The sequence below is a fragment of the Pteropus alecto genome, unplaced genomic scaffold, assembly GCF_000325575.1.
Source record: "Pteropus alecto unplaced genomic scaffold, ASM32557v1 scaffold61, whole genome shotgun sequence".
NCBI lineage: Eukaryota > Metazoa > Chordata > Mammalia > Chiroptera > Pteropodidae > Pteropus > Pteropus alecto.
In genome coordinates, this window is record NW_006434835.1 from 6440311 (window position 1) to 6451407 (window position 11097).

Below are 11097 nucleotides of genomic sequence, written 5' to 3' on the forward strand. Positions count from 1 at the left end.
CGCCCAGGGGCTCGTGAAGCTCCTCCGCGCGACGCCGGGTCCTGCCGCCCCCGGTGGGGGTGGGGGGGTCTCTCCGGGTGTCTGGCCCCCTCTCTTTCCAGTGTGAAGCAGGGAATCCCTCGCTAATTTTAAGGCACTGATGACTTGGTTCCTTTCGCAGCCATTGTTCTTAGTAGCGTGCAGGTGTTAAACCTTTGTTCCGAAGGTGCCCTTTAAAAGACACACAAAGGTGTCCCCTCTGGCTGAGCTCAGGGGCCCAGCGCGGGGAAGGAGTTTACAAAGAGCTTTCTTCTGCCCGGAGCCTTGAAAGGAGAGTTGGGGGCGGAAATCAAAGCCGCCCGCACACCTTCGAGTGTAGGAAATAGTGACTCCTTTGGATCTGTCTCTCTTGTCTCGGTTTCTTCTCATCCTCAGACTTCCGCGCTTGAAACCCCCTCGCCGCTTCTAGGCCCCCCGCCCCCGCCCCGACACACACCTTTGAGGGTACGATCCGGAGCCCCAGGGATACGCAGTGCTAATACAGAGATGGTCACTGCAATTTCCTTTCTGTCTTTGACCCTGAACAGTGACCGGTTTGTGTATATGTGAGTGTCTCTGTGTCTTTGCATGCACCCGCAGGGCACCAGAGGCGGGACGACCAGGGACAAAAAAAAAAAAGAAAGAAAAAAGAAAAGGAGACAGTAGAACCTACCGCTACCCAGGAATTGGACATAGATCAAGAATTCATTGTCACTTAATTTTAGTTTTACTCACTGTTGTTTTTCCCGAAGGGGAGGGGTAAACGGGGTCCTGAGGAGTGGGGACCCCTGCTGTCTTTGCACTGGGCACTCTGCACAGCTTTGCTGCAAATAATGCATGACCCTTGTGCTATTAACCACAGGCTGCTTTGTGGACTTTATCTCATAGAGCGCTAGAGTGTTTCATCGTAGAACATAGGTTTTGCGGAGGTCTGCAATCAGTTTCGCAATTGTTCAGTTCATACCGTGCGGGTGGGGACATAAGAGACTTAAATATTGCTCTGTGCTCTTACTGAGCATTTGGCGTTTTGCATCTTCTCCAAGTTATCGACACCCACCCAGAACGACTGTGCCTAGTTAAGCAACACATTCAGTGGGCTATTCAGGGCTGGATTGACTTCTCAGAAGACCTACAACATTGCACAATAAGGTAGTCATCCTTTGAAATGAATGAATTCCACAGAGCTGCCACTCTCCTATGAAATATGCACAATCACTCAGCAGCGAGTGTTTTGTCTCCTTTTGCTCAACTTCGGTACAGCATTTTAATATTTTCCAAAGGCCGGATTTGCTTTTAGTAAAGGGACTCGGCGGCCAAATTCTGCAAACATCTTGCTATTATTTCTTTGTTTAAAGGCAGAGGTGACTCTGGCCCCTGCTCCTTTTTTCTGCCTTCAGATTCTTCAAGACATATTTCACTAAGGGCTGACCTTACAGTGTCATTTGCAGACTCGCTCTCTGGCCTGAAACTGTACTTAATCTGCTGGTTTAGTTATTGCAAAGATTGAATCAGCCCTTCGCCAATTACTGTGTGGCTGAAAGTGGATTTAAGTGCAGTATCATTGTTCTGCTTGACAGAGGTCATCCCTTTAAGACAGAGCAGCTTCTCTTTTCCTGCCTTTTTAGCCGAGGTGATGTGGGTGACTTCTTATGCAAGCATGGTTGTATATATCCTGAGAAGCTCCTGGTGGTTTTATAAGGCTGCTTCTGTGAACTACCCTCAGATGTACTGTGGACTCAACTTGGGGCAAGGCTCAGTGAAATCTACACATTGGTCCATTTCCTTTTGATGTCTTAGGATACAGAGTTCTTGTCTCCTAGATCTGTGTTGACCAGAGAAAAAAAGCCTTTGCAAAAATAGATCAAAGGTAGAGATGCCAGTTATTATAGAGGACTATAAAGAGAATTCTGTAGGACACTATTTGGGAGAAGAGAGATTCCAGGGTCATTTACCCAAAATAACCAACGCTGTTTATTGTCTCCATGTGCTTAATGTAAGCTAGGCAGAGGAAGGAAGGGTGCTTTAGGGGTTCTTTAGCTTATTGTTTTCATGGCAGTGCTGGTAGCTACTGTGCAGATTGACGTAATTACTATCTTGGCAGAATGGATGCTTTTTTTTTTTTTTTCCTGGCAGATGCTATTAAAGATGGCCCAATCTTACTGCTTTATCTGAACTGTCACATTATATAACTAAGGCTCCAAATTAAAGATTTAAAAGAAGCTGGCAGCCAGGCTTATGGCTTGATTTTGCACTTGAAGGTGATGGTTTAAATACCAATCCAAGCCCATAAATGCTTGTTATAGCTACTAATAAAAGTTTGGTTCCTACCCATTTGGGAAAACATAAGTACTTGCTTTATTTTTCATACTCTGTCCACCATCTTGGAATTCAGTCTCTATTTTTATAAAGGGTATGGCTACATTTTGAAGCCGCCACGAATATATTTGATGTTTTTGTTTTTAATTCTCTGCCCATCCAGTTTTTTTAGCAGTGGGGCAGGATGATAAAGATGCTGCGCAAAAATCACTTTTTAGTTTTTCGAAATGCACTTGAAGCAGGAAGCGTATCGTAAATAATCATAACTCCGTGAGCAGCGGCCACAGAGCCTGCAGCCTGGCGCTTAAGACCACGGCATCCCCGTTAACGCAGAGTGTTTACATTAGCCTCTGCAAAGCGTTTATTACTCTCTGTGAAATTTTTGAGGCTTTCCTGGGTTTCTGCTGCCTGCAGCCTGGGTGTTAAAGCTGACTCAAGCTTTTCAGAGTCTTAATTGAACGGACCTCTGAGGTCACTGCTCGGAGGTCATCATTGGACGGTATCAGGGTGTGATTTGTGGTCTCTGGAGATGCTGAACGACTCATTCTTAAATTCTAGGTTGTAGTGGTAGCAGCTGTGCTGCTTTCCTGAGATGCCTCATTATGGTTCATTCACAATGTTACTTTGCTTCCTCTCCCAGGGTTTAGCACCGGCATTCCCGAGGTTCTTGCTAACCTTGTTTGATTCACAGATTTTATTTTTTGAAACTAAGAGCCACTTAACTCGTGGATTCTTAAATGGTAGCCTGTGTTCCTGGCTGGGTTTTAGAAGGCCTGCGAATCCCCTTCAAACAAATCTAAAATCGTGCATGCGTTGGAAGATGGGCATTGTCAGCTAAGAAGGGACAGAGCTTTTATCAAATTCTGTTGTGGGATCTGGACCCAAGAGAGGTCAACAGGGTTCTAAATCAACGTCTTCAGTTTACGAGGAGGAGGGAGGCCCAGTGACCCTGAGAGCTTTATCCACCTCATCTAGATTAGTGATAGTTGAGCCAGGATTAGAGCCTCAAATTTGGTGATTTCTAGAGGCCAGCATTTCCCGCCCCCTCCCCCCCGCCCACTGCAAAATGAAGATCAAGAAATATCCTCATAAAAGAGAGATTTAAGAAGCTAAATGATGCTGAACTGAAAACATTAAGTGTATTGTTGCATTCCTGGCCTCAAATGCTTTCCAGCAAAGCGCCCCCACGCCTGCCCTCACTCATGGAGGCACAGAAGAGATTCATGGAATCCACAATCCCAGGCAGATAGTAAAACCACATTCCAAACCCAGGGATTTGTAGTCCTGATTGAGTGGAATTCTGCAAATGAATGAAAGCTTTTACTTTTAGCCTCAAAAATCCTCTGCAAGCTGATTCTTCTTAGGTCTGTTTCCGAAAGGTGTGGAAGGTGGTTTTCTTTTTAAATCACCCCCACAATGAGGTGGCATTTCACAGGCTCATTTTGATTCATAGAAAATCATTACATAACTGCTTCATTGAGCTAGCTATCCGTGGAGCGGGTAGAGAAAAGAAGCGTCTGCTTTCCTAATAACAAGGACTGCATCCTATTCCTAGCTCTGCCACTGGGGGCTCGATTTAACTTGTTCTCAGAGCCTCAATTTCCACATCTGTAAAATGAAGTTATTGAATTAGATGACCGTTAGACGAAGCCTAGATATTTAATCTATTAATTGCTAATGTGTCGTATAATGCTATACAACACAATTGCATAGCACAAAGTCTGTTGTCTGCCACTGGGTATAGCTGTATAGCGTTGGTGTACAATTTTGTTTTTCTTTTTGAAGGTAATTACGGTGTTGTCTCTGGAGCTTGGGGTGGCAGATTTTGCCTTAATTCTTCTATAAACAGGCGATCGGGATAGAGAGAAAAATAATAAAACTTACCATTCGTGTGCCGTGTTGCATCTTACAAAGCACTTTTATCTTCATTTTCTCAAATCATCCGCCCAGCACTGTGAGTACATATCATTCGCCCATTTTACACATGAGGACCAGGAGGCTCAGAGGGGTCAAGCGACTAATTCAAGGCCACCCAGCTGGTAGGACTCAGGGCCAGTGTGGTCGAGGTTCAAGTTCAGCACACCCCGTGTGGTCTCAAAGGCCCGTCCCTGTGGGAGGTGGCCGCATTCCGTGATCTGGTTGTATAAAAGGCGTCTCTGACCCTTGTTAACCCTGCTCCAGGTGTTTGATATCGGCTGCTATCAGGAGTCCCTGGCCCCGTGCTTCTGCCTGTCTGCTCACAGCAACATCAACCAAATCACCGAAATTATCCTGGGGGAGACCAAAGCCTACGTGTTCTTCGAGCGAAGCTATGGGGACATGCACTCCTTTGTCCGAACCTGCAAGAAGCTGAGGGAGGAGGAGGCAGCCAGACTGTTCTACCAGATCGCCTCGGCGGTGGCTCACTGCCATGACGGGGGGCTGGTGCTACGCGACCTCAAGCTGCGGAAATTCATCTTTAAGGACGAAGAGAGGTGAGTCTCATTCCCGTCCGGACCCGTGTGCTACAGCGGGCTGCTCAGAGGGGCTTGCTGGAGAGGTGGGGATGGGGACTTTTCTGCTGTCTGTTGTCCAAGTGAGGAGGAAGCCGCGAAGGACTAAGGGTGGTGGAGTGTCCTGGGAAAAACAAATCACCACTACTCTCAGGGTGTTATCAGATGCTCAACGGACAGGTGCACGGTAGTCTGTGACCCAGTCATTATTTCTGTTTTGGTGTCGTGAACTCCGAAGGTGGCCCCAAGCCTGGGTGGCATTTTCACTGTGAATAAGGCAAGATTTCGAAAATCCTACCTTCAGAACACTTGGTGGCTGTCCTTTATAATTCATTAATTCCCTCATTCCCTAGATCTTTCCTAGATATATATTAAGTATTACTCATAATTCTCAGTGCTATGAATGGCAGGATGCGTTTGCTAGTCAACTGACCTATAAAGAAAGTGTCACAGGCCCTACCTAAAGGTACGCAGTGGGCAGATGGGAAGCAGGGGCTGGGCTGTCAGTTCTAACTAGGATCCGGAGGTTTTCATAAGAGATGATCTTGGAGCCAAGACTCGAAAGATGGATGTGTTCTAGGCAGTGTGGGAAGGACCAGGGTTCCAGGTGAGAAAACTGCCAGAGCAAATACGCGGCAGTGGGAAGGTCTGGGCTATTTTAAGAGACGGCTGGATGAGATGCAGGGCATCTGGGTTCTATTTACGGTTCTTCCGTTAACTCATTCAGTTCTATTTAGCAGATCCCTCGGGGCCCTGCTTTCTCCTCCAGCTGACTTTGATTGGAAAGACTCTTTCGAATTACTTTTTTTTTTTTTTTTAATAATGTGCTTTTTTTTTAGAGGGAGTGGCGGCAACTGATTGATATTCATTGCCGACCCTCCCAAGGATTGTGATAGAGGCTCTGTGTCTGTGCTGTCACAGAATTCACATGACTGTCGCGGGCACCCTCCTCTTCGGTTAGGAAAGTGGTTAGCGAAATGGACAGTCCCTCGTCACGAAGCTGTCACCGAATACAAGTCTAGTTCCTATCATTCGCTCACTGGACACATCTGAATCCAAGTCTAGTTCTCATCGTTCACTCACGGGGCACATGTTTCTGGCATACCTTTTGTGTATCTGGCACGCACCTTGCTATCAAACCTTGCCTTGCAGTCAGTTTCCACCTATCCCAGTGGCCTGGGATGTTTTTAGGCTTGTGCTTATTTGCCATCTTCCGGTTTGAGAGGTGAAGGTCTGGGACGTGTTTGGGGATTGACAAAGGTAAGGTGCCTGTGGTTACTTAACCCAAATGGAATAATTTCATGAGCGTTTATTTATAATCCAGCTGTATGTGCAAAGTGCAGACAGCCATTGGGTTTCCTGGACCCACAGAGGTTGGTTATCGTTCCGCATTTTTACCCATGAAAGAGTTATCGTACGTATCTGCGGCAGCCAGCATCCTGGGCTTTGACAGTGGATGGCTTCTAGTTTTATTAACACACTAAAAGAGAGGGAGCTAGTCCAAGAGCCCAGTGAGGAATCATGCTCATCTTTCCTTCTCTTCAGCTCAGAAGCTTCTGCCCTTGGAGCCTGGAGATTCAGGTTCTTCTCCTGCTGTATTGCCTTTGATCCCCTGTGACCTTAGATTGGTCCTTTCCCTGTGGCCTCAAGTTCCTCGTTTTTTTATTATCCGGGTCTGTTATATTGACTCTAAGGTCTTTCTGAATTTTAACATTTCAGGTATGTGCTTCTTCGAATCGTCTTATTTAGAAGATAAATCAATAAATGTATGTGTGTGTGTGTGTTTGTGTATCTGACCCCACAACAGATTACTGACAAAGGTACCTTTTTTGCCCTTCCGTGTCCCACCTTCTAACTACAAATGTAAGAGGCAATTTGGTGACCTCTATAAGGTCTTACTGTAAGGTTATTGTTTAACTTACTTATTTCTCTCTACACATTGGAGAAGTGAGTATTCTCAGGTCTGTTTTATTGAGGAGGGCCCCGAAGGGCAGCATAGTGAAGTCTCAAAGTCGGACAGGAAAGAGCAGAAACACGGACATGTTCTCTGTTAAGTCAGCTCTCAAATTCATTTGCCTGGCAGACGGAGACAAGAAAAAGCGTGCCCTCTTTCACCAGGATCTGAGTTTTAAAGCATTAGCTTTGATCCTGAATCTTCCGAGAGACATTTCCGGCATCAGTGAGCACATGGGCAGCATGGCCGGCGATAGCACACCCGTGGCAAATGCAGATCTGTGGAGTGAGTCGAGGTAGGGCGGAGGCCCACGGGTCACAGAGGCACTGCTGAGGGTCCCTGCTTCAGTCCCCTCATTTTGCCACCAGGGAGCAGAGCCCCGGAGGTGAGGGTCCTTGCTCCAGTGCCCACAGCCAGCTGGAAGCGGATACGGGGCCGGGTCCGACCTCACACCTGCCGTTGCGGGGCTTCCCCCAGGTCTGACTTGCTCTATGACGATGTGTATATGAGGAGCATGTTGTGGCAAATCAAAACCCTTGATGGCCTAGGGCCTAGGGATAAACACCAAGATGTAAGAAGCTTCTCATACGAGGACTGTGGGTCACTCGTGTTCAGTCTAGAGTTATGTTTGACTCGTGCAAAAAAAGAAAAAAATGACCTTTTCTAGAAAGGACTAGAAGCATCCCACGAGCATGTGAAAGCAGAACAGAACACTGGAGGAAACGTATCAAAAGCTAAATCCTTTTTAATTTTAAGGAACATTTTTCTTTTGAAAAAGAAAACATTATGTGACTGGTAGGAAGCTGGTCGCCACCTGATCCTGGCATGTGTCAGAGCTCCTGGGTCCCCACAGCCCTGTTTCCTGAGGGACCACCAAAGAGGACGCTATCTCCCCCATCCGGTGGCCAAGGGGATGGCCACGCAGGGGTTACATGACCTTGCCCAAGGTTACACGGCCAGCGTAGTGATGCAGCCAGCCGAGAAGTCCTCCAGAGCCCACCCCACGTCCAGGCCCCGGTGGACTCGCTGTTCTGAACGCGACAGGTGTGAGTCTGAGCAGCTCTGAGAAGGTCGCTTCCGGTTTCAAGGACATCAGTGTTCTCATTAGTAGCTGGTAGGAACTTTTTTTCATCCAGCTATCAGCTTTATGTCAAAGGGGACGCGTGCTTAGTCACCTTTTTTCTTCTTATTTTGGTTTTTAACCTCTTGATTTTCGGGTGTGAGACTCCTGTTCTGTCCCTCGGCATATTTCTTCTGTTTTCCTGCAGCCACTGGGTTTCACGGCGGTCTCACTGTGTTGGCTTCACGGTGGTCTGGGGAGGGGACAGGTGTCAGGGGCCCTGGGACCTCCTTGGACCCTCAATGCTGGCAGCCCCCACCTTCCATCCTAGTGAATAGGACCTAATCAATAGGCATTTCGATAGGACTAAAGCTTCTTCTTCTACGCGACTGAAAGTCGGGGGGAACAATGGGTTGAATTTGAAAGTGAGATCATGGCGTCTGCTTGTTTTCTGAACCCTCATGCATTGGTCCTGGGGGGGCGTAAAGCAAAGGAGAGACTTGGAACGACTCTTTTATTAAGCTCCAAATCACCTTCGGCACATTGCTCTTCTCTCGAGGATTTGCTTCTTGTTCCTTGACAATCTTGAAAGTGATTAAAGGGGAAAATATTACCTGGTGAGACCAGCCGAGCCCCACCTGGTTCAGAAGAAACCTGCCTGTGGGCTGACTCCTTGTGCGTAGATTTTAAATTCTGTAACTGAATCCATGGCCCTCCGTGAGAACGTCCTTAGTGGAATGGTCAGCACCGTGGGTCCATTTTCCCACAAGTGGCTTTGCATACGTTGTACACAGGCGACACCCAGCATTATGTCGCCCTGATTCCCGTGTGCCTCCTGCTCTGTGTTGAATGAGCAGCACCTCAGACTCTTCTGCTGCGGCTTCTTCAGTTCTATTTCGATTTCGGTTCTAGATTCAAATTCCGGCTCTACCGCTTAGTAACTACCTGATCTTGGATAAGTCATTTGATGCTTCTGAGCCACAGTTTCCTCAAAGGCGAAATAATAATTGCATCCCTGTAGGCTGTGAAAGTTAAATAAGCTGATTCTGTGAGTCACGGAGCAGGGCGGGCACGCGCTAATGCGGCTGTTTCTAGAGTCATCGGTGAAATGGTCTCATTAAGGTGAGCACTCCCAGGCCTCCGTGGGTTCGTGGAGAACGTGGTCCATCTCTTGGGCAAATGTAATGGTTCAGATTGAAGCCACATCCTCTTCTCTCCTTGGTTTAATTATAGTCGCTGAATCGATGCTGGGAGGGCAAGTTCATGTGGTGTGGGACCTGCAGCCCGGAGAGGCACAAAGATTGACAAAATGCATGCAAGGGAAGGTGGCCACGAGGCCCAACCGGAGTAAAGGATCCCAGGGTACTGGGCCTGGACCAGCCAGCCTTTCCCGCCCCGTGCCGACACTGCTTTTCAGCCTCGGGATGTCTCCGAGCAAAGCCTCCTGCTTCCGTTTGCATTTTGGGGAAGTCAAACCCCTATTCTGATTGAATTTGCCCTGGGCGCACCTTTCACACCCACGGTGCCTGCAGTAAAGTATGAGTGAGCTGGGGCCCAGAATCTGATAGAAGCCAGTGTCCAAGTCCTAAAGGGTGTGCCTGTGTCCTCCGGCCCCCAGCCCCGCTGTGGTGTTGGTGACCTGCGTGACCAGCGTCGTTTAAGGCTCCCTGGTTCCATCTGGGCCTCTAAGGGGAGGCCTGCGCCTGCGGGAAGGCCGGTTACTCCCGAACGCAGTCGGAGGCACTGTCTGGATACCCATCTCTGCTCTTGCACTTGTCAGTAAACTTGGCCTTGACAGGTTAGCGAACCTCTTGGGCTCAGGTTGCCTCTTCTGTAAAGTGTCGAGATAATAAGACTCTCCTCATAGAATTAGTACAAGTGTACCCCACGCTTGGCCCGTACTCGGCAAGCGGTAGCTCGTGCCGTCCTTAGCCTCCCCTGCACTTGCGTCTGGACCCCTGGGTGCCACTGGGCGAGCTCGCAGACTCCGGATGCGAAGAGTCCTTTAAGCCTGTGCACGCTCAGGCTGCATGCAGTCAGGGCTGCCTAACGCGAGTTCCTACAGCAGGCACGTTTTCCCTCGGGACGAGGCACCTTGCCCTCCCTGCCTCCCCGCCCCAGTCGAGGTTCCGTGTTCGCATTTCATTGCACAGAAACTCTCCGCGCACGCTGAGAAGCATGCTGCTTCTGTATGTGTTTCTCCTTTGGTTAGATCTTTATCTCTTGACGTCACAGGCTTCATTTCCTCCGCTTCGTGGAAGCTGATGGGGAGCCTGCTTCTGCAAGAGGGAGCCGGGACCCTTTGTAGGAGCCCAGCGACCCTGGGGCTTTTGGCAAATGAAAGCCCTGTGCCCAGTGGTCCCCGGACCCACGCCTCCCGGTGGAGTGCAGGCCTTTCCCTCCCTCACGACCGGGTCTCTTTCTCAGGCGTTAGAGATCTTGGCTCTTCATTCATATCTCCGGGTTGTTGGAGCCTCAGTGCCTAACAGAGGACAGAGAGCGGGCGGTGTCGGGGCCCTGGAGACCCCACTCTGCTTTCTTCCGTGAACATGTGTCTCCATTATTCTAAGCTGCAGATTCCTTCTTACAAGAAAACACCTTACCTTTCTTCTCCGAAGGAGACAGAGGTCCTGGAATTCCCTCGTTTGTATGGACTATTTGTACGAACTTGGGGCAGCTCCAGCCCTTGGGGAAGGCTCACCATCACCCCCTTCTTCCCGGGTTTGTAAGCGGTCACCTCCCGTAGCCTCCACAGTCACCTGTCACAGTGCGTCTTCCTCTGTGCTAATTGCCCGTGTGCGCTCACCTCCTGCTGGGCCGGGGGCTCCTCGGGCACAGGGGCTGTCTCGCGTTCACTGCTCCTGGACTGTGACGGGCATCGAATCAATGAAAATCTCCTTTATTGAGTCTGAGCAGCTCAGATTGGATTCCACCGACAATGAGAGAGGCAGGGATAAGTACAGATCAATAACACGTGGGTCGTTTCCCAGAATCGGAGCCCTGAAAGATGAAAACCGAGGAAATCTGCCACGGAGACACCTTTTCAAAGAGAGCTACTTTCGACGTTCCGCAATCCAATAAGATATTAACTCATCGTTTCCGTTTTGATTTAATTATTCATGCAAAAGTGACATTTAAGATGCCGTTATCAGCGACCATGGTGGGCTGTAATTTCATTCACGAAGGTTTTTTCTAATCGCAATTAGAAGGGCGCGCTTCCTTGGGGTCCTGTGCTTAGAAAGAGACGAAAGAGCAGG

General features: G+C 48.7%; 1 protein-coding gene across 1 annotated transcript in view; it reads left to right on the plus strand.

The window, feature by feature from the left end:
* TRIB2 (tribbles pseudokinase 2) overlaps positions 1-11097 on the plus strand; it is a 23910-nt gene that overhangs the window by 2009 nt on the left and 10804 nt on the right. Inside the window, exon 2 of the mRNA XM_006910239.1 lies at positions 4516-4808. Coding sequence (XP_006910301.1) covers positions 4516-4808 — 293 coding nt within the window. The remainder of the gene's footprint in view (positions 1-4515; positions 4809-11097) is intronic.